Source organism: Panthera uncia, assembly GCF_023721935.1.
Source record: "Panthera uncia isolate 11264 chromosome C1 unlocalized genomic scaffold, Puncia_PCG_1.0 HiC_scaffold_4, whole genome shotgun sequence".
Classification (NCBI taxonomy): domain Eukaryota; kingdom Metazoa; phylum Chordata; class Mammalia; order Carnivora; family Felidae; genus Panthera; species Panthera uncia.
In genome coordinates, this window is record NW_026057585.1 from 51,611,474 (window position 1) to 51,635,455 (window position 23,982).

A 23,982-nucleotide genomic window follows, 5' to 3' on the forward strand; every position below is an offset into this window, starting at 1 on the left:
AGAAGTGACTAGTTATGCAAGCTTTATTTATGTGTAAAACTGAAATCTACGGCATCATAGGGACACCTGGGTGGCTCAATCTGTTTGGCTCAGGTCACAATCTCACGGCTTGTGGGCTAGAGGCCCTTGTTGACAGTGAGAAGCCTACTTGGGATTCTCTCTCCCTCCCTCTCTCTCTCTACCCCTCCCTCCCTTGCTTCAACACACACCTGCACGTGCTCCCTCTCTCTCTCTCAAAAATAAATAAAACTTAAAAAAAAATCTATAACATCATAATCATTTCTCTTCAAAAATGAAGTACTAACATTTTTTGGATCATTTCAAAGCTCATCACAAAGACCCTGCCTTAATAAGTTCATTCTTGGTATATCCATTGAATTGCTGGAATGGCTAGTTAAGTTCCCCTACAAATTAAAAAAAAATGCTTCAATTAAAATTAAGTGAATGTTATGTGGTGCCTGGCTGGTTCAGCCAATTAAGCATCTGACGTTGGCTCAGGTCATGATCTCACGGCTTGTGGGTTTGAGCCCTGCATTGGGCTCTGTGCTGACAGCTCAGAGTCTGGAGCCTGCTTCGGATTCTGTGTCTCCCCCTCTCTTCCCCTCCCCCACTCGCATTCTGTCTCTCTCTCCCTCAAAAATAAATGAACATTAAAAAAATATTTGATATTAATAAAAAATTAAGTGAATTTTATTAATCAATGGTTATGGACTCCATTGGAGACACTGGGAGTGATTACTACTAACTTGTTTTAAAACTCTGATTTTATTGCATATTTATACTTTGTTCTTAAGCTGATTTCAATAAACCAGAGTGTTTCTTCCATCTAATCAGTGATGCTCAACCAGTGGCAATTTGGCCCTCAGGGGCATCTGGCAATGTTTGGAGACATGTTTTGATTGTCACAACTGGGGAAGGAGCTACTTGTATCTAGGTAGAAGCCAGGGATGTTGCTAAACATCCTACAATGCACAGAACAGCCTCCCCATACCCAAGAATTGTCAGGCCCAAAATGTTAATAAGGTTGAGGTTGAGAAATTCTGATTAACCCTTAACAGAAGTGCTATATTTATGCTTGCCTTTACTTTCATACTGTAGGTCCCTTTGTATTACTGAGTCAATGGATGCTGTTCTGTTAGCTTTTCCAGAAGGCTTGGAAATAATTTTGTTGTTTAGATTTTCAGATGTAGAATTATTAATTATGCTAACTACATTCAGTGTGCATTATACTTGAACAACAAAACCCCCTTGATTTAAAACATGGATTGGCTGCAGAGAGATTCTTTGCTTGAACAAATATTATTCATAAATGCTTTAAAATTTAACTACTTCTGATGTGCCTGGCTAGCTAAGTCTGTAGCGCATGCAACACTTAATCTCGGGGTTGTGAGTTCAAGCCCCATGTTGGGTGTAGAGATTACTTTAAAAACTTTTTTTAATCTTAAAAATTTTTTTAACTAATTCAACAGTTGAATGTTTTGAATATTTAATATATTTAACAAAATAAGGGGTGATTTTTCTATTTTAAAGCAAATTTAGTGGTGCCTGGGTGGCTTGGTCAGTTGAGCATCCAACTCTTGGTTTTGGCTTAGGTCATGATCCCAGGGTCATGGGATTGCACCCACATTGGACCCTGGGCTGAGTATGGAGCCTGCTTAAGATTCTCTCTCCCTCTTTCTCTCTCTACCCCTTTCCTCTACACATGCTCTCTCTCTAAAATAAAAAATAATAACAATAAAATAAGGCAAACTTAGAAGATTACAAAAACCTGACTTACAGGGTATAGGTAAGAGTTCCCTCATTACATTTTTCTTTTATTTTTATAACATATCAAATAATTTGGGGCTCATTAGTTTGGTCACATAACGAATCATAATTTTATTACTAATATAAAATGATGATATGTGTTAAGAATCCCATCTATAAGACATCTATTTTATACAAGTTTCAGAAAACGAAAACATTTTGTTTAAAACAGTTAAAATAACATCTAATGTTCACAACATTAAAATACTTACCTATTTGTTGGAAAACTAAAGAATTCACTGTTGCAACAAATGCCTTCCCTTCCACGTCATCTGCATGTACAGAACAGTTTTTATCTTCCTTGCTCCAAAGGCAACAGTGAAAAGTTGTTTTGGAAGATAAATTAGAAAAGTAGGTACTACTTGAATTAAATTTAGCTTCAACAACTGCCTCATAATGTTCATTCACATTTGAAGTGTTCTTTGAGATTCCAGTAGGCAAGAAAAAGTCATAGGTTGTGTTTGGTGGCATGCATGACAACTTAAATCTCCAGGGAGTAACTGGATATGCCAAGTTAAATGCAGTTATCAAATAAATAAATTCTGTCAGGGTATTAAAAAAGACACATAGAAAAATAATTAATAACTTTGACCAAGACATAAATAGGAAGTATCTAAGATTAAACCATGTAGTGCTCAGTAGTATTTAACTGTCTTAGTGCCCAATCCGTGCCTAATGCCAGCTCTGGGTTTCCATTACACAATGTATTATACATTAGTTCATAGAGATAACTTCACTCTTAGCACCTCTTTTTGGAAATTCATGCTTCATTTTCCTCATGAATCTAGCATTATATATTTATATTTTAATGAAAAAACTATAGCTCAATATTTCAATTACCTTTTCTAAAAAAATATTCTAATGAACTTCCAGTATAAGAGAGAAATATCTGAATATGCAATTATATAAACAAGTATTAAAGTTCTGGTTTAATTTTTTTTTTTAATGTGTATTCATCCATTTGTGAGAGAGACAGAGAGCATGAATGGGGGAGGGACAGAGAGAGGGAGACACAGAATCTGAAGCAAGCTCCAGGCTCTGAGCTGTCAGCACAGAGCCCGACGCAGGGCTTGAACTCACAAATCACAAGATCATGACCTGAGTTGAAATCAGATGTTTAATGGACTGAACCACCTAGGCACCCCTGTTTTAATATTTCTTAAAGAGAATAATACCAAAATGTTAGCACTATGAGTGCTTTTCAAAGAGTTTGCTTTCAACATCAGGACAGCTGGATGATCTCTTCTGCCCATGATCCTCAAATACATGACATCATTGAAGGCATGTCCTTAATGCACTCTCCAAGAATCAATGTACAAAGAAAGGAAAATTCCATTGCTGATTAAAGACAATTCTCACCTTTTTAGACATAAAAAAAATAAGAATAATCATATAATCCCATACTCAAAAACTCTCAAAAGTGGTACTTATTTTTTAGGAATTGTCTGAAAATATAATAATTAATTCTCAATAATACTTTCTTTTACAAGCTACTCAAATAATCCAACAGCTGTGTTGCCTCATATACAAACTAATGCAGAATGAGAATTCTGAGAATTTAGCATGGATTTGCATGGGATGAGAATTTTGAAGAATTAGGGTAAATGTAAAAATATAAGAAAATAGCAATTTTTAAAAAACGAATTCACAAAAATGATGTTTTAAACTATAAAAGTAAAACATGTAAAAATATTTAAGCAATATGTAGGTAACAACTGTTAAAGTTTGGTTTCTAAACTTTTCCATAAAAATAAATTAACATAAAAATGAATCAGATGCAGGGGCACCTGGGTGGCTCCTCAGTTAAGGATCCAACTCTTGATTTCAGCTCAGGTCACAATCTCATGAGATCCAGCCCCACTGCTCAAGATTCTCATATTCTCTCTCTCTCTCTCTCTCTCTCTCTCTCTCTCTCTCTCTCTCTCCCTCTGCTCCTCCTCCACACTCGTACACTCATTCTCTCTCTCTCTCTCTCAAAATAAAAAAATTTAAAATGTATCAGATGCAAAAAATAAGATAAAATAAGAATATATCAGATGCCTAAATTAAGCCAAATATGACTAACATGACTAATATTATTTTGCCCACACTGACAACAATTAGGTATCATACATTATCAAAAGTGACCCCTCATTACAATTGTGTTCCTTTGGACTTCAATCTTTCTAATATATGTTTCTGAAATCAGAACATGTCAATAAAAAATAAAATAGGTTATTTCTTTGGTTTTACAAAACCATGACTATTTGTTGGTATTAATTAAAAGCATTATTTTTTAGCTGCATATGGAAGATTCAGTTGGCTGAACTGAAATGAGCCTAAAATCCTCAAAGAAGTCTTTGAAATTTAAAATGTAATAATGAATGTCATAGACATAATGACTATTGAATCAGCTTAATTAAAAGATGATTCTATTTTTGCATGTTTGTTTTGCAAATAATATTTCTTTCCCTCCAGATGAACCCTAAACAACAGAAACCAGAATTTATTTCTGGAGGCATATGTTATCATGGTAACAACATCCCAAGAACTCTTCTGATTCACAAGACTTCATCAAACAACAAACCTTTTGGAAAGCCAATGTGAAACACGTTGAGTGGAGCCTAATAAAAGCTAGAGAATATAAGAGAGAATGAGTATGTTGCTACTTTTAGATAGTCCCTTGTGGCATAGTTGTTTTGTTTTGTTTTGTTTTGTTTTGTTTTGTTTTGTTTTGAAATCTGTCCACAGTGGGGTTATCCTGGTTATTTGCTATAAATATACAGATGGCGACAATGAGAAAGAACAGTATGCACAACAAGGAAAACTAGTAGAGAAGCTCATAAGAGCGCCTTCAGTTTGGATTAGCCAAGGAGATGCTCAGAACTCACTGACACATAGCTGGACAGCTTGAGGAGCTCCAAATATGGTTGCCAGATAAAATGTTTTTTTTAAAAAATAGCCTGACTTTAATTTTTAAAATGGAACATAACCTAAATTAGATGATTTGAGTTTTTTTTTAAGTCAGAATATCTCTAGAGTGCAGTCAGAAACAAGTGAGAATAGTATGCTCAAAATTCATTGGCAATATGAGTGACTAATTTCAAACAGAAGCATACTATTAGTTAAAATCAAGACATTTAAAAAAATCTATAAGCTTTCTCTTGAGGATATTCCTGCAATGGATAGGAGGGAGACTAGTATACATTTAAACTCCGAAAGCATTCTTCTGGTGGTATTCAGGATGGAAATTTTAAAGATATACACCATCCCTTGGTAATATCCCTTTATAACATTATACTTGTCATTGTCTACTGGAGTTCTAATGTGAAATAACATTTAAAATGGCATGTCCCTTCCATTTGAGAATAAATCCATTATTTTGTCATAGTCATATATTTTAAATATTATCACCAAGTTAAACAGCTCCTTGATAGAGAACTAAAGTTTTGACTATCACCTGATATATATACATTTATAATTTAATAATACATTTACTAAATTAAAATTAAAACATTTAAGTGTCACTGTATCTTGTTTCTACACATGTATAAGGGTGTTAGTATGCATACATAAACTTCTGTACCATAAAAAAAAAGTTAAAAAGCAAACAACGGGCAGGAAGAAAAATTTGCATAATATTAAATAGTTACAGGCTTGTGAAGATTAAGGTTATGTGTCAACTTGTCTAGGTTCATGGGGTGCTCAGTCATTTGGTCAAACATTATTCTGGGTGTATCTGTGAGGATGTCTGGATGAACTTAACAACTGAATCAGTAAAATGAGTAAAGCAGATTGCCCTCCGTAAGGTAGACAGGCCTCATGATCGATTGGAGACCTGAATAGAGCAAAAAGGCTGAGTTAAAGGGAACTCCTACTGCCTGACTGACATCAGTCTTTTCCTTCCTTTGGACCCAAACTGAAACATCAGCTCTTCTTGCATCTGAAGCCTTCCAGTGTCCAGACTGGAACTTGTATCATCAGTTCTCCTGGGTTTCCAGCCTGGCAACTACAGGTCACGGGACTTCTCAACCTCCACAATCTTGTGAGTCGATCCTTATAATAAATCTCTTTCTCTCTATATATAAATCCTACCGGTTCTGTTTCTCTGGAAAACCCTGACTAATACAGTACTAAATATCAATTACATTTTAGAAAATCCTAAAAATCGCTAAGACAGAATCCAACCACAAAATGGCCAAAGCGTATGATTTAGAAAATCACATAAGAAATATAAATGGTCCATAAACAGTGCTCAACCTCACAAACAGCCAAATAAATAAAACTGAAACGGGATGCTATGTTTTGCTTATCTGACAGAGCAAAAAGACAAAAGAATGACAGTATACATCTTTGACAGAAATGCAATGGGTTGGCGTTCATATATCTGTGGTGGTACCACAAATGCTACAAAGCTTTGTGGAGAAGATTTCACAGTATTCATCAAATTTTAAAATGTGCACACTATGTAATAGAGAATTCCTCCTTAACAACTAATCAGCAGGAATATTCTTCCAAATATACAAAGATATAGATACAGATATATGGATTTCAATGCAGCATTATTTGCTACAGTAAAAGAAATGTCTATCAATGGGGAATTGGTGAAATAAATTAATAATTTAAAGTATATTCATACAGATCATTGTTGTGCAACCATTAAATGAATAAGCATATCAGTAAATACACGGTAAAAAAAATGTTATCATAATAAATTGAAAACTATTAACTAGAAAAAAACAAAAAACAATATGTATAGACCAATTCTATTTTTGTAACCATAGATATGGATTATGTGTATGTGTTATGGTTCTGGAAAGCTACACATCAGGTTATTCCCAGGAGATTGGGAAGTGTTTTTATTTTCACACATATGCTTTTGTTTGGTTTGTATTTTTAATCATAAGCATGAGAATTCCAAACTGTGGACAGGAAATTCTGCTAGCCAATAAAAAAAACAACATCTCCAACAGCAAAATCTCTTATATACGGACATTTAAAAAGCAGATAACTTACCCCAATGTAAGAAAGCCACACAGAATTTTTGACAAATCATCTTACTTCAGAGAGTAGACCTGAAAAACAGTACATCGAAAACAAATACATACACACACATATGCACAAAAACACCTGACATCTATATAAGCTGTCTGGGAAAATATAAAAGGAAAAGGATTATGAACGAGTCTTTAAATTTAATCCTCTATAATACTCTGCATCAATATCAGAAAAGTGTCTCGCATTAAAGTATAGCTACACATTAAAGGTTTACTCCTGTGTACCTGCTATCTTACACAGTTAAAATATAAGCTACATATTCATATACAGCATAATCAAACATTTTTCAATGTTCCTTTATGTCATGACAAACGAGGACAGGCATCAAAGGATAAGACTATATTTTTAACTGAACAAAAGTGTTCATAATGTTAATTAAATATGTACTAACATTAATAGCACAGTCTTTTTTTTATAGCTCAGTTCTTAAATTTCTTATTTTCTAAAGCCTTTATCTTTACTATGATGCTACAAAGTCAAACAGTTATAGCATAGGTAATCACTGTACATTTGTTTCCAAAAAAAGAGGAGGAAATTTTCCAGTATGTTTTTGGAAACTCCCACCATTTATTTGCAGATAAAGCAATATTCACATTGGAGAGTTATTAGAGTAATTCAAGGAAAGGTTGACGGCTTAATATATCCAAATGATAGGGTGACTTCAAGAGATAAGCTTTCCCATGAAGTCTCCTCATTTTTAAATACATCATGAATGAGATTATTCTTACCAGTATATCATGAATGGTAGCATAATTTTAATATATTGGGATTCAATTTGTAATGAAACCATAAAGGCTTTTGTTGTTCCAGGGGTTTTTGTTATCTCAAACTGGGGATTCAGTTCACTACACAAAAGTTAATCTGAGTTAAAAAGTTCTGAATTAGGTGTCAGGAGTCTTGAATGTCAATCTCGTCTTTGACCAGCTGTAGGACTTGGCACTTCAACACTCTAGACCTCAGGTTCCTCATCTACAAATCCTCCTGATGGATGAGCTCAACAATCCCTTTCAGAGATGCTCATGATTCTGAGAGATTTTATTTTAAAATAGAAATTACAGCTTTACACAAAGATATTTTCAAATAGCAAGTAAGAAAGATGTCTCATAAGTCATTACTGACAATTGGTACCATGTGATGAGTAAACAGAAAAACGTACTTGTTTAGTTCACAACTTAATAACTCTCAGGAGGAAAATGGATGAGTATAAACATTTTGTAGTCTGGTCAATTTGTTTTTCAGCCTCTTGCTTTTTCATCAGAAGTTTGGTTCTTTATATACTGACATCACAGTGTGTCTTCAGGATTTCTAAAAATCAGTTTAGTGTTTGGAATCCTCATTATCTAATCATATGAATTTTTTTTTTTTGCTACCTGTTTCTGGTACAACATTTTCTCATAAAATAAACCCAAGAGCAAGTTTCATAATCAGGATGTGTCATAGATACAACATATCATTTAACTAAGTGTTTTGAATGAACTGACTGGTGACAAGTAACTCAGTCCAACAACAGATTTGACTCACTTTTAACTCAACTGATCTGCTGAGTCAAGTGACCAAACAGACCAGGGTTTTTTTGCTTATATAAGACAAGCATTATTTTCTTTAATGTTCCATGCAAAACACAAACTATTCTGATGGTTTGAATTCTGGTAGTCAGGTTTCACTCTTACATAACAGAGAAATAATCACAGATATGAAAAAGGCATAGATGAAACCTTGAAGAGAGTGTGAAAGGTGGTACCTTACACAGACCCAATGAGACAAATATTTAAATGACCGACACTGTACCAGAAATGAATAATAAGGAGATTTGCAAAAGTACAAATAATACAGAAAAAAGGAACAGAAGTTTTTAAACTGTGAGAAAAAAAATCAAGTAAAGGGAAAACTAATGGTAAGGTGGCCAAAATAAGTATAATACACAAAATGCCATTAATTTGAATTCGGTTTTTAAAGATGAGCTATTGGGGCACTTGGGTGGCTCAGCTGGTTAAGTTTCGGACTTCAGCTCAGGTCATGATCTCACTGCTCATGGGTTCAAGCCCCACATCAGGCCCTGTGCTGACAGCTCACAGCCTGGAGCCTGCTTGATTCTGTCTCTGTCTGTCTGTCTGTCTGTCTCTCTCTCTCTCTCTCTCTCTCTCTCTCTGCCCCTCCCCTGCTTGTGCTCTCTCAAAAATTAAAAAAAAGTTAAAAAAAATTTAAAGATAAGCTATTGATTTCCCTTATGCTTTCTTATGGTCAAATTGGTCAATTACAAATTCAGAGTACTCAAAATAAAACGTTAACCAACAGCTTAGGGGAAATGTTCAAATAATCCTAACAGTAAGAACAGAAAGAAATTTTGCCTGAGTAACTTCAAAACAGGTAACATCCTCATGAACACTCTCACAGTACCAGAGTTTCATGTGAACCTCAAAATCCAATAATTTCTCAGCCCCTCCATTGCCAATACCGTATTCTAGGTCACCATTATCTCTTCCCTGGACAGTCGGAAGGGCCTCCTAACTGGTCTCCCTGCTGTTGCCCTTACTCTCCAGTTCAGTCTATTCTCAATGCTGCAGCCAGAGTGGTCTTGTTAACACATAGGTCAGATCATGCCTGTCTTACCCCAAACACGGTCGTACTCTCCTTTTCACTCTGCGTAAAAGTCCGAGTCCTGCACAGAACTACAAGGTCCTGGATCTCTACTGCCTCTCTGACCTCATCAACCACTGCTCTTCTCTTTGTTCAAGTCACCTTCTCAGAGGAGCCTTTCCTGACTAGCCCATCTACAATTTCAACCCAGCATGTCATATCTGCTGAATTTTCTTATTATTACTTCGCACTGTCTAATGTGAATATGACTTGTTTTTCTTGTTTATTGTTTAACTCTCCCCACTAGAATATAAACTCCACTAGACCAAGGGATTTTTTTTTTTACTATTTCCTTTCATCATTATATCCTTCTCACATAGAAGCCTGCCTCTCACATAGTAGGGGCTCTCTATACACTCACTGAATGAGTGAGTGAATGAATGCATGATACGACTCTTTCTTGATATATTCTTAAAAATAGGCTGGTAGCATCATACCAAGAAAATAACAGCAATCTTTACAAGAGGTGTTCTGTGGACAGCAAAGATGTGATACACACACACACACACACACACACACACACACAAATATTATACAACCATAAAAAAGGATGAGACCCTGCATTTGTTACAACATGGATGCTAAGTGTAGTAAGTTAAACTGGGAGAGACAAATACCATATGATTTCACTCATGTGGAATCTAAAAAACAAAACAAATGAATACACAAACCAAAAGTAGAATAAGACCTCTAAATACAGAGAACTGATGTTTGCCAGGGAGGAGCTGGGGGGATGGGCAAAATGGGTGAAGGAGAGTGGGAGATATAGGCTTCCAGTTATGGAATGAATATGTCACAGGAATAAAAGTCATAGCATAAGGAATATAGTCAAGGATATCGTAATAATGTTATATGGTGACAGATGGTAGTTACACTTGTGGTAAACATAGCATAATGGATAAACTTATTGAATCACTATGTTGTACATCTAAAACTAATGTAATTTTATGTGTCAACTATACTCAAATTAAAAAAAAAATTAAAGAGGCATTCTAATAAAAACCCATCTTTGAGAACCAGATTTAATTCCAGAGAAAATTTCAGAATGGTGATTCTTAACCATTTTTAAATATGCATCTTGTTGAGAAGTTGGTGAGAGCAAGGTACCAACTGCCAGGAAGAGACACATATATACAAAATTACACCTATAATATCAGAGGGTTAACAAATTCTCTGAAATTTATTCAAAGCTCCCATATTAAGTCCTGATGTAGCTAAATGAACAGAGTTCACGCTCCTCCGTCAATCCTCCATAAGTATAGCTCCTATGAATCGAGCCATTGATAGACACTGAATTGTGAGGAGTTTGAGATAATATTGCCTAACATTCCCCCTGGAATGTAGTCATTCTATGTTGACAGTTAAAACACTTAAGTGTTTTATTTGAAATCTCCATAAAGTATACAAAGATTCATCCACAGTCTGACCTAAATGATCCCTCCATAATACCTGGATGTGCAGTCAGTAATTCAAATTTCACCTTTTTCTATAATTTTTTTAATGTTTATTTTTGAGAGAGAGAGAAATAGAGTGAGTGGGGGAGGGGCAGAGAGAGAGAAGAAAACACAGAATCTGAAGCAGGCTCCAGGCTCTGAGCTGTCAGCAAAAAGCCTGATGCAGAGCTACAACTCACGAACCACAAGATCATGACCTGAGCCAAAGTTGTACACTTAACTGACTCATAATACAACAGAGTAAGCATATTATATCACTAACTCTTCAGCTATTACTATCATGGAAAATTCTTTGTGTATTTTTATGTATAAAATTCTACTTAAAGCAGAATAGACTCAATTAATGTTTGAATGAGTGGGAAGAAAAAGAAATTATTTACAACTTGCTCTAATGATCTCACAAAGTCTCTAGTTTGTAGAAAAGTTTATGAGTAAGAAAAGCAATTCTGACAATTCTGTTGTCTTGATGAGTAAACTCAATGAGTTCCATCTGCCACTAATTCTTGCTTTTACTTTCTGCTAGAGAGGCACCCATCTTTCACTTAAAAAACAACATTTAAGTATTTTGTTTAAATAAACAACGAAAAACACTATTTCTTCAAGTGTCAAAATAAATATAGCTTGGTCTAGCTCTACTAACCTTGTTATCTTAGTTCTGTTTACTTTTATTTCTTCACTTAGGACAGAAATTGGTCATGTTATTCCTTCCCATTACGTAGTTGTCAAAGACTTAAATTTTTCTTTAATTTTTATTTATTTATTTGTTCTTATTTTAGAGGGAGAAAGAGAGTATGTGCATGGGGGTAGAGGAACAGAGGGGAAGAGAGAGATAGAATCCCAAGCAGGCTCCACACTCAGGATGGAGCTCGATGTGGGGCCCGATCCCACGACCCTGGGATCATGACCTGAGCCAAAACCAAGAGTGAGTCACTGAACCAACTGAGCCACCAGGTGCCCCTGCTCAACTTTTAAAATCAAGCTTAGAAGATCAAAACATAATATAGGAGTGCCTGGGTGGCTCAGTCAGTTAAGCATCCCACTCTTAATTTCAGCTCAGGTCATGACCCCAGGGTCATGGAATTGAGCCCCATGTTGGACTCCTGAGTGTGGAGCCTGCTTGGGATTTTCTCTCTCCTCCTCTGCCCCTCTATCCCCAGCATGCACACACATGCTCTCTCTCTCTCTCTCTCTGCACCTCTAAAATTAAAAAATTAAAAAAAAAACTTTCATCATCTTGGCATAAGCATTTGTCACTTTGAAAACTTAATTTCAAGTGTTTTAATTTCTAATGACTCTAACTGTGTGATCTTGTTGCAAATTAATTCCTTGAAAATGAAGAGGGATGAGCTATGATTCACAGACTTAAGTGCCATAAAGTCAACAAAGTTCAGTCAGAATAGGCATCTTACCTACAAAGTAATTTAAAAATCTCTATATAAATTAACTCATTTAAATATTAACTAAATATTTGGTAAAATATGTTACCACACAGGGTACTAGAAATATAAAAATAAATAAGAAATCATCATATACTTTAATAAGTAACATTGTTTTATGACCTTTTTACATGTCAAAATTTTATAATACCAATATGAATAAAGTACCATGGGACTTCAGATTCAAGACGATAAACTGAATAAACTGATTTTCTTATTCCTGAGATGCCTTTAGAATTACAGAAAGTAAATCATTATCAACCCACTAGAACAGAGAAAATGAGAGGGGACCAGCAGCAAAAAAGAGATTTAAACACATTTCTGGAAGACAAAGAAAAAGTAGAATGATGGAAGTGACTACCTAGGATATTTGGGGAAAGAGCTGTCATCAATGAAGAAACAAATTTATTTAGAAAACCCTGGAGGTGTTCTGAATTGTAAAGGGCAGGGTGACGTGGGGCTGAAAGAAGAGAAGGCTTTGGTTTGTAGATGTAATATCTGACTTCTTTATCCTCTTATAAACAATTCACAGCAGCCAAATCTAACTCCCCATAATTGTCAGAGGAGTGGTTTATAAACAAGCAGGGTAGTTTAAATAGAATAAAAAATTATTAAAGATTATTGGGTACCTCACTGAGCCTCAGTGAGATCCAGTAAACCTAATAAAGCCCTCAGCCAAGAACTACACCCAAAATCCCACGTAAATTGCTCTAGAAAAGACAGCTCTGCCACCACGCCACGGCATTGCACGTTATGACTGAAATCTCGATGCCTACTACCTCTGAGTTCCTCTGAGGCCATCTGCTCCTCCATATCCCACACTTCTGATCTAAGATCTGGCATGAACACCTCTTATTGATAAAGAATAGTTCACAGTCTGTGTGTAGACAGCCAGGAAATTTGGGAAAATATGGATTTATAAAGTGAGGAATTCCCCAAACATAGACAAAAAACTCAAAGATGACAAATAGCCAAAGGACAAAAACTTGTTCCGTATACTTCTATATGTTAAAGAGCTAAAACGTGTAAGTTATTTGAGAAGAACTTGGGCTTTTAGTACAGACTTCACACCAACAGGGTAAAAAACTTACATGTTGTGACATTTAGGGGGACAGGCCTTCAGCACAAAAGGTAGCTCCCCAAGTGCCTAAAAGAAAGCCTAACAGTTGACAAACACTGCCCATATGCACAGAATTCACATTCCTCCTACTTCTCTCCTTAACAGCCATGCTGAATGGAGACAGGAAGACATCAGCATCATGGAAAAATTGTGTAAAAAGAAGGAAAGAAAAAAGAAAACCTACCACAGGGACCTAGATAAATCAGAACAGAAAAAATAGCTTTAACAAATGTTCATGAGTGTCTTCAAGGACATTTCAGAAGACCTTGCATCCACACTTTCAAAGATTGTTCTGACAAAGGAATCATCAGAGGAAGAAAGAGCTTAGCTGTGAAAACATTTTTCAATAGAAATCTTAGAAAACACATTTGCATAATTAATTCTTCCCCCAAAAGAAATAAAGAGAACAAAATGTTTTAAAAAAAGAAAAGTTCAAATGATCCATATCCAGTCAGCAGTATTTCTAGAAAAAGAGAATAAAGAGAAAATGATCAATGAAATAACATGAAAAACTTTTCCAGAGGTGACAAGAGACACAAGTCTTCAAACTGAAGGCGGGGGGGTCCACCAAGTCCACCAAGTCCAAAGAGAAGGAATAGAAAAATACCCATTGCTAAATATGTCACTAAGAAATTGCAAGAGCAAAGAAGATAAGATAGGAAACGTTTCCAGAAAAGAAAAAACCTCTAAAGGTATGAGAAACAGAATGGAAGCAAATGTTTCATACCAAAACAATGAACAGAAGATAATTCAGTAACACCTGATGTAAAATGATTTACAGTGGAAAATGCTATTAGCCTGTCAAGCAAGTATCAGAGCACAGCAAATATATTTTCAATAACACAATGACTTAGAAAATTTATATCCTATAAATCTCTTTCTCAGAAATAATTTTATAACATAGTCCAGCAAAATGAGAAGTAACCAAGAAAAAGGGATTCAGGGACTAAAGATTCAGGAAATCATGAGTACAGACTTGACAATGACCAGTACAGATAGCAGATGACTCTCGAAAGTAAACAGCCAGAAGGAAGGCGGGAATTGAGACAACTCAATACATCATATGATTCTGAAGCGGCAAAATTTGATTTAAAAAACAAAACAAAACAAAACAGAGACTCCTGGGTGGCTCTGTCAGTTAAGAATCCAGCTCTTGATTTTGGCTCAGGTCATGATCTGACAGTTCGGGAGTTCAAGCTCCACATCAGGCTCCATGCTACCGGTGTGGAGCCTGCTTGGGGTTTGTTCTTTCTCTCTCTCTCTCTCCCCCTGCCCCTCCCCTGCTCTCTCTCAAAAAATAAATAAACTTTAAAAAAAAAAAAAACAGAAACACAGAATAGCACAAGGGGAAAAAAGGAAGTCCTATTTCAAAATTGTAGCCACTAGGCCAAATAAGAATATGAGTTCATGGACTTCAAAAAGAAGAACGAAATGGATTCCAAAAAAAATAAAGAGAATGAATAAAAAACTGAAAAATTAAGGATATAATAAAGTAGGCCCACCTACCTTGTCCCAATAAGAAAAAAGTTTATTGGAAAAGGCTTACAAAAAGTCCTGATCTAAATATGAACCAAAATAAAATATGGCATAATTTTCCTTTTTAAAGTAAGCTCTACACCCAATGTGGGGCTTGAACTCACGAATATGAGGTCAAGAGTTGCATGCTCTACCTACTGAGCCAGCTAGGTGTCTCCAAATGGCATAATTTTGACTAAGTGCTGGAATTAAAGAGTCCATTTGAAAGAAGGAAGAATGGCTTCAACCTTGATTCTAGGAATATTCGCCTTTGGGTAGCTAAGCAGTCATATTAAAATGAAATGAATCCTGGAACGCTTCTTGATTCTGTAGTGAGTGATATTTACGAGGTCATAATAACATTAATGCTATTTATCAATTTTTCAACTGTTTGGCTCAGCCAATACACAAAAACAAAAGATTTAATTAATTACAATACTAAACATGAAATATAACAATATTCTCACTATACAGTTCCAAAACTTGGGTGGCATATTTATATAATGAGAGATAGTGGGAAGGCTTATGAAATATGAAATATCCCAACCTCATACTGTAGGAAGTCAACAGAAAATGTCTGTAGTGAAGAGAACAGAAATGGTGGAGGGAATTACAAATGTAACCAATTAAAACACTCAGAAAATTAATATAATTATATGTAGGAATGAAGAAAGAAAGAAGGCAAAATTAGTAGGCTAAATTCTCTTCTGTGATGGTGTCTGTTTAAAGTTGATAAATGAAAAGAAATGAAGTCCCTAAAAGAATATTATTTAGCCCAGCATAGGTAGTCAGAGGTCTAAGAACCAAAACCAGAAATGGATCAAGTTCGTTGTTCCCAAGGTCAGCGCTGGCACAGTGAGGGTAGAGGGGCAGGGGGACTAGAACTTTTTTTTTATTGCAGTAGTTTTTTGTCACCATGTGCATGGATTATTTTCATGTATAATTATTATTTAGTCCTTTTAATTAAATAGAGGGCTATGAGATTTCAGAGAAAATAGCTACTAACAAAGTCCTAGGGGCCAACAAAAGGTTCACAGAAGTAAATTTTAGTTGAACTCCAACAAATACAAAAGAAGACAGGAGTGTTGTATTTCTTCTTATTTTAAGGTTCACAATATTTTAAAACCTCCGACATCAAAATCTTTGTTAAAATCAATGTCATCTCACAACTACCGATAGCCTAGTAGCAGCTGTGATCTAGTTGTCATTGATTGCCTACAGACAAACTGGGGCGCTTTCCTCCTGACAGACTTGACAATTTTAACCCATCAATATTTCCATCAACAAACTATTTAAAGGCCATTTGAGGAAGGAATAGGAGCCCTGAGCATTGTCTGAAAACCTTATGTTAACATCTTATGGGAAGATCATATAAAGAGCCAGCATAAAATCTGCAAAATGGACCACACTGGTAGAAAATCTAAGAAACAACAGTGAAGCATTGTTTTATAAAGTGCTATATCATAAATACACTTGATAACCCAGAATATGCTACCGTTTAGAAAAATATTGACATCAACAGCACTGAGTTGAAAAGCAATTTAAAAAAACCCCACCAGATTCTGAATATGAAAAAGAATTCCTTAACCAATTTCTTTGATCTGTACTTTTCTTATGAGAGTGATATGATTTAAACAAAAATCTTTACTTAAATAATTCTAAAAGAGGTCTTCCAGTAGATATAAGACAAAAATTCTAAAGAAAGAGAAAGCATTGTCAAATATATAGGCAGAATGTTTTCTTTCTTGGACATACAAAAATGGTAGTATATCATAAAAATCCATGATGTCTAGATTTACAGAATTACAACTATCTAGACAGAGTGGTAATTAGGAGAAATCAGACAGATTCCTTCTTGTGTGGAGAAATCATAACCAGTGCCACAGAAGAGGGTCAAGTTGACTGCCCCCTTGAAGAACAGGAAGGCATATGAAACATATTTTAAGTATTAAGTATTAGAAGAAAGATACCCACAGGACCTATGGTCCGTAAAAACAAATAAGCCAAAGAATATCAATCACAGACAATAGGAACTCCTATGTGAGAACTGATTTGCACGTTGAGAATCAAAAGACCAAGAAACTGCCTGCCCAGATGACTGTTTCACACAGAAAGAACATTTTTTACATCCTGCTTGTTCCATGCAAAAACCTTCTCTCCCCCCAAATCAAATCTGTGACTAGCAGTGCTGTTATTAGACACTCAGCTCACTAGAGATACAGCCAGCTACCTCCTGCATATGTCTAACATGATAGGTATATGTCATAATTCCAAAAGATAGCATCTTAATATAGCAATTACAATTACTGGTTGTGTATTATGTATACGTCAGTATGTTTTCTCTCTCTGCTTAGACAGTGTGTGTGTGTGTGTGTGTGTGTGTGTGTATCTATGTGTGCTTATAATTTATTTCCTCTCTCATCTCCTGACCACTGACCAGACTGGTTCAGAAATTTTGTTGGTGCATACAAAAATCTAATTGTTCAATGATCTCATGTTCATAGTTTCTCAGTTTTCATAGGTTTAGACACCCAAATAACAGCTGCTAGTTAAAGTAAAATGAGAAAATATAATTCTGAGAAAAACTAAGTTGTCCTATGCCTTCACAAAACAAATATTTGGTAGCAGCTGTTCTTAAACATGAGTTCACATTTTTAAAGCCTATTATAATACCAATATAGAAGCTCCTGAAGCTCTATTTATCTTAAATCTTTAGCCACTATCTAGTAAAAACAGATAAAAATGTTTATGTTCCCATAAACCTTAAAGAAATTATTGGCCCAGGAGTAAAGCCTCTCTCTCTCTACCCCCTACTCCTTCTCTTTCTCTTTCTCATTCACTATTATACCCATATGAATACACATTTATAAGTCTATATTGTTTCTGGATTTCTTCCCATTAATTGGCAAAGACTTTAAGATGAGTAACACGATGCCCCTTAAGAGAGTCTCTAGTTAGGTCATCTTCTTTTGCTAGTCCATAGTACTCTAGTGTGATTCAAATACATGACTCTCATCTTCAGGATCATCCACTCGCCCACCAGGCAGGGGCTTCCCAAGCTCTGTGCTCTCCTGGGCAAGTCTCCATGCTGTGCTAGCCAGGGCCACAGCTCACACCCAGCGGAGCAGATCACTGAGAGACTGCACTAACTGAAAGCAGACTATATTGACTTTGGGGAAGACTTTACTTGGTACCCATAAGCCTACTAAGTTAATAGAAGAATGTGTGACTTGCTGACTTTCATTCAATGAGAATCAATATCCACAAAAATTTCTTATAGTCTACCTTGAACATATTAAGTGTTCACAGTTCTGAAAAAGATTTTAAACTTCCAAGCCCATGAAACTTAAATTTGACAGTAATTTTCACTACATATCCAATATTGCTATGTCTAATGAGCTTGGCATGTTGGCAATGTAGATTCAAGGGTCACACTGCTGGCGGAATATAAAAGGATGAAAGCTGCTCTGGCATACAGTTTGGCAGATCTTTAAGTGTCAAACATAGTGTTGCCATATGACTCAGCAATTCCACTCATAGGTATATACCCAAAAGAGATAAAAACATATATTCACATAACAATGAGCACACATGTTAATAGCAGCATTATTCATAATAGCCAAAAAGTGGAAACTACCCAAATGTCCACCAACTGATGAATAAACAAAAAGTAGTATACCAATATAATGGAATATTATCTGGCCATAAAAAAGGAATGAAGTACTGACCCATGCTACAGCACAGATGAACACCGGAAACATGCTCAGTGAAAGAATTTGGTCACTAAAGGCCCCATGATTTTATTTACGTGAAATATCCAGAATAGACAAATCAGTAAACACAGAAAGTAAATCAGTGATTTTGAGGGATGGAAGGAGGGGGGTTGGAGAGTGAGTGCTAATGGGTACAGAGTTTCTGCGGAGAGTGATAAAAATGTTCCAAAATTAGACAGTGGTGATGGTTGCATAAATCTGTTAATGTATTAAAAATCAGTGAATAGTATCCATAAAAAGATGAACATTATGAATGTGAATTACAGTCCAATGGAGCTATTATTTTGAAAATCTGTTTAAAGGTCAAGTTTATGTCTATATGGCATCAATAAACAGACAATGAATTTTTTAAAGATATGGTTTAAAGTAATTTTTTAAATATGCGGTTCCTGTAATAAAGAAGATGTTCAAGAACTCCTAAGGAAAACATCAGACAAAATTTACATTTCTTATATCAGAGAAGACCTATTATACTAGGAGACAGTCATGGATTCTAGGACCAAATATTTAAGAGACATCGATTTTGGAGCACCTGGGTGGCTCAGTTGGTTAAGCCATCCAACTCTTGATTTCGGCTCAGGTCATGATCTCATGGTTCTTTAGAGAAAGGCCTGGGTTGGGCTCCACACTGTCGGCAAGGAGCCTGCTGGGATTCTCTCTCTCTCTGCCCCTCCCCCCCCCAAAAGAAATAAACTTAAAAAAACAGCTTTTGCTTTAAAGGGGAATGAAGAAATGGCTTAATCTCACAAAGACATAATGCAAGAGAATCCATGAAAGAATGCCTCTTAAGTGAATACAACATTTTTTTAAGGTAAAACTAAATTTGTGATCAGGAAGGAACAAGCAAGAAGTTTCTAGATGTTGGCATGTTCTCTCACTCATGATAAGGTATTTGCCTTATCATCTGTTGGAATGATGTGCTATATTATTGGTCAACCAGCACATTTTTATGTACCCCTTCTCTCTATATATGTCATATATATATATAGATATTCAAATGGTTAAAAAATTAAAGATGAATAAGATCACGTGTGTGAAAAGACAACAGATAATATCACCATTGCGTCACAAAAGGTTTAATAAAAAGTATGTGAGAGGAAATATTCCAAATTATAACCAGGCCAAATTTGAATTGAACCTCCAAAAGGTTACATGTACTAGGTCTGTCCAATAGGTAAACATTTGTGCCTTTCTGTTTTAATTAAAAGCGGAATTTGTAAATCACATAAAATCTTAAGAATTAGAGGAGACCATAAGCCCTTTTCTTCATTTTCAACTCCACAGGATATGGTTTTGGTTTTTTTTTTTCTTTTTCATATGTGTGTTTGGTTCTCAGTATGAAAAATGCAATACAGTACCTGCCAAGACAATTCTTCTTTATTTTTTTTCTGGATATTTTAGAGTTTTATTTCCAAGGCCCCCAGAGAGATTGCTTTTCACAAACAAAAACCATTTGATTATATAATAGTGATCTAAGTGTAAAGACATGACTGGTTTTTTTTCTTGGTAAATTCATCACAAAAGATGAACAGTGCTTCGGCCAACCATGGGGACGCTCCCAAGCTGTGAATGAATTGGCTGTAGACCTTAAACAGTCAGATCCATCTACTGTTTTCCAATAAGCGCCTAGAAGGCAGGGTATTTGAGTTCAACTACTCTCTATTCATTCAACAACCAATTCACGTAACTCTTTGAGCATCTCTCTTAAAGGAGATGATCATCTACTTCACCAGAGAATATGAGGGAAGACAAATGCCAGATTGACTGACGATACTTCCAGCCCACAGGGGAAAAAGCAATGAAAATAAGTGGCTGTGTTCATAGAAGAACAGTGTACTTCAAATCCATTCCACTCTCCCAAACTACATGCGCAGCACAGGCTGGGTGGTAACACATTATTTTATTTTACATCAAAGCCGCCAAAAAGAGGCTGAAACACTTTTAAATCTATTCTTCTTTTTTAATTTTTTGTTTTTACATTTATTCATTTTTGAGAGACAGGGTGAGACAGAGCACAAGGAGGGGACGGGCAGAGAGAGAAGGAGACACAGAATCTGAAACAGGCTCCAGGCTCCCAGCTATCAGCATAGAGCCTGACGCGGGGCTCGAACTCACAAACTGTGAGATCATGACCTGAGCCCAAGTCGGATGCACAACCAACTGAGCCACCCAGGCGCCCCCACTTTTAAATCTAACTACTGATGACTGCATCTCCAATAATTTGATGTTACAAGTAACAACAAAAGCCCCTCTTTCTCACAGCCTCTGTGCGCTTAAACAGACCAACGGCTGTCTGTCGTTTTTATCAAAAGTAAATAAAAGGCTCACTGACACTGTAGCACACACTTCTCTGACAACTGTATGTGTGCGTGTGTGTGTGTGTCAATTCCTAATTTCTGGTTTATCTATTTAGTTAACCTTTGCTATTTTCTGGGCTTCATTCCAAGACAACTAAAGTGCATTACTAAAATTGGCATCTCTGCTATTGAGTTTAATTTCAGAGAGGTTCTGAAATGGTCTGAAACCATTTTTTTAATATTCTGCACACAACTTTATGCTAAAAAGTAACAAATGTTGGTCAAGACGAGTAATTGATAGGAAAGGTGCAATTTTGTTTTCCTCCAAAACAATTTTTACTTCCTCCAAATATACTGAAAAGAGAGTAAGTGCAGTGCTAAGGCCACATGTTTCGGTTGCAGTGTCATAAATATTGCCTTCAAGTTGAACATAATTCCTTAGAGTGAGAGATGATCTAAATATTTACATATAAACTATACATTTCTGAACTCTTTTATAAGCCTTTTTCTCTTTTTTTCAAGTTTATTTTGAGAGAGACAGTGAGCGGTCTCTCTCTGAGAGAGGGAGAATCCCAGGCAGGCTGGCAGGCAGATCAGTGGGCAGAGCCTGAGGTGGGGCTTGAAACTCATGAAACCGTGACCTCATGACCTGAGCTGAAATTAAGTCAGGCGCTTAACCAGTTGAGCCACCCAGGCGCCCCAAGCGTTTTTCTCTTGATTTGGGGTGGGAAAACCCTAAAAGCACAAGTCATAAATGCATATAAACAAATGCTCATGAAATTATGAATCTACTAATGTTTGTGACATGTTAAAGAGTCACAGAATTATACATTTTTAAGTTGGAAAATACCTGAAGTATTTTAAAAGGCCCCTAGAATATTAACTCAACCCTCTAATTCGACAGATGAGGAAAATGAGGCCCAGAGAGGTGAAGCTAACCACAGCTGTCACGGATAATAAATGGCAAATCTTGTCAAAATCCAGATATTCTGACTCTGAAAGAGTATTTGTTTCAATATACCTTAATACGTACAGAAATACGTGTTAACAGAGGGCATTCCAGGCAGCCCCTCAACAGAAGGAACTCTCAGGCTTAACAGAGCCAGCCTGTTTGCAAACACAAGTTCTAGAAATAGCACCAGCAACAACCGATTTCTTAGACGGCCTCACCGTACCTGGGGTTCCCAATGATTCCTCAGTTAGGTCTATTTTTCTCACCTCTACGAATCCCTATAAATAAGTGCTTTGGTCGGGATTGGGTTTATTTTGTTTCGTTTTTTACATTTGCTTGGGGAGAGCGGGAGAGGGGGGAAAAGAGAAGCTGGCATTTAAACCACCCCTGAAGCACAAGTTTGTTCTTTGGGCAGCCAAACCAACAAACCCTTCCCCGAGCCCCAGGGCTTACTGGTTTATGTCGCAGTCCTTTCAGTTTCCAAAGTAGGAAGGAGACCTGGAAAAGAAGTTGGCTGGGTGGCTCAGCCTTTCGGTGGCGCCTGGCAGGTGCGCGCCCACGTGCGGCCGGCTGCCGACAGCCGCGCGTCCCTGTCTTCCGCCCGCCCCGGGAGCCTCCAGCTCCCCGGCCGGGGCGGGGGGGACCCAGAGCCCCTGCCGCCCCTCCCACCGCCCCCGGGCGCAGGCCCCTCCTGGCGCCACCGGGCTGTCCCCTGACTCCCGGCCCCCAAGTGGCCCGCGGGCTCCCCGCCGGCCACGCGGGCCCCAGCGTCCCGCTCCTCCAGTGTCCGAGAGCGGGAAAGGTGGCAGTAAGGGGTGGAGGAGAGAGAAGCGGGTCCCACCTCGTTCCCGGGGTCCAACTCACACAGAAGGCAGAGATGGCGGCGGCGGGGCTCCGGCCCCTGCGTCGCTCGCGCTCTGCGGGCCGCGCGGGCTCTGCGGCGGGGCAGCTCCGAACTCCTCGCCCAAGGTGCCGGACAACTCTCCGGAGGGCGCAGGGCAGCGGAGTGTGGGGAGGAGGGGCCGAGGGGGAGCGCGTGGGGTGGGGAGAAGGGAGGAAAGAGCCCGCGGCCGCCCGCGCGCGCCCCGCGCCCTGGTCCCCAGCTCCGGGTCGGGGGCAGTGGACCCCAGCGCCGAGGGCGGCCGTGCAGGTGACCGGAGCTGCGAAGAGGAACGTTGCTGCGCGTGGCCGTGGCCCTGGGGCTGGAGCAGCGACGAGCTTGAGAAGGAGGACCCCCTGCCTGAGGGAGGCGGAGAGGAGAGGCGATCCCAGCAGGAAGGCGGCGCCGCTGCTACATTCAGCAGTTAGGTGCAGCGCGCCCACCCCAGCCCCAGCTGGGGCTTCTCAGACTCCCGGCTGGGCCTAGGGGTTCCAGCGGGGTTCCTCCCACTCCCAGACTTGCGGGCCTCTGCTGCATCAGGAGCGCAAAATGCTACAGCAAAGATTGCGATAACTGAGAGGGGTGGGAGAGGAAAGCAAATTGGCAAAGGGCGGAGGTAGTGAGTTTCCTGTCACCAAGTCACCAAGGATGTTCCCGCCAAGCATGTTGGTCATGCCTGTCAGGAAGGCTGAAGAGGGCACTTACGCGTCTGTGCGAGGCTGGACTAAATGACCACTTTACTTCTCTTGCAGTCCTGAAATTTAATGGCGTTCGATGTAGCAAGCAAAAAAAACCAAGCAAACAAAATTCGTCCTTGAACAGAATACAGCCCCTAAGTAATAAACATTTCATAAGTCTCCACTCAAAACGTTCACTCCCTAATCTGTCTATTAATACACTTTTACTGAAGGCCTACTATGGGTCAGACAACATGGTACGTACAATTATGTTCATTCAACTTGGACTAATGACAGACTAGCAAATGTTCATAACATTACCAGTTATGAGGGGTGATATGAAGGAACCCAACGGGGAGAGAAAGAAAGAATAAAGGGAAGTGGACATACTCTGGATT

At 37.7% G+C, this 23,982-nt stretch overlaps 1 protein-coding gene and 1 long non-coding RNA gene across 5 annotated transcripts in view; one reads left to right on the plus strand and one right to left on the minus strand.

Annotated features, from left to right (window-relative positions):
- Window positions 1-4,452, plus strand: part of LOC125912531 (uncharacterized) — a 7,922-nt gene extending 3,470 nt beyond the window's left edge. The window contains exon 3 of the long non-coding RNA XR_007454771.1: window positions 4,264-4,452. This is a non-coding gene — a long non-coding RNA (uncharacterized LOC125912531). The remainder of the gene's footprint in view (window positions 1-4,263) is intronic.
- The window catches only part of LEPR (leptin receptor), a 199,829-nt gene that overhangs the window by 73,735 nt on the left and 102,112 nt on the right, over window positions 1-23,982 (minus strand). Inside the window, exons 1-4 of one of the 4 annotated variants that reach the window (XM_049617045.1) lie at window positions 22,892-22,974; window positions 22,481-22,525; window positions 6,802-6,860; window positions 2,019-2,348 (exon numbers count right to left, since the gene is read on the minus strand). In XM_049617045.1, the coding sequence (XP_049473002.1) occupies window positions 2,019-2,348; window positions 6,802-6,841 (370 nt within the window). In that variant the 5' untranslated portion in view covers window positions 6,842-6,860; window positions 22,481-22,525; window positions 22,892-22,974. Of the gene's footprint in view, window positions 1-2,018; window positions 2,349-6,801; window positions 6,861-22,480; window positions 22,657-22,891; window positions 22,975-23,982 lie in introns of those variants that run through there. The other 3 variants (XM_049617046.1, XM_049617049.1, XM_049617047.1) reach the window with 3 other exon arrangements.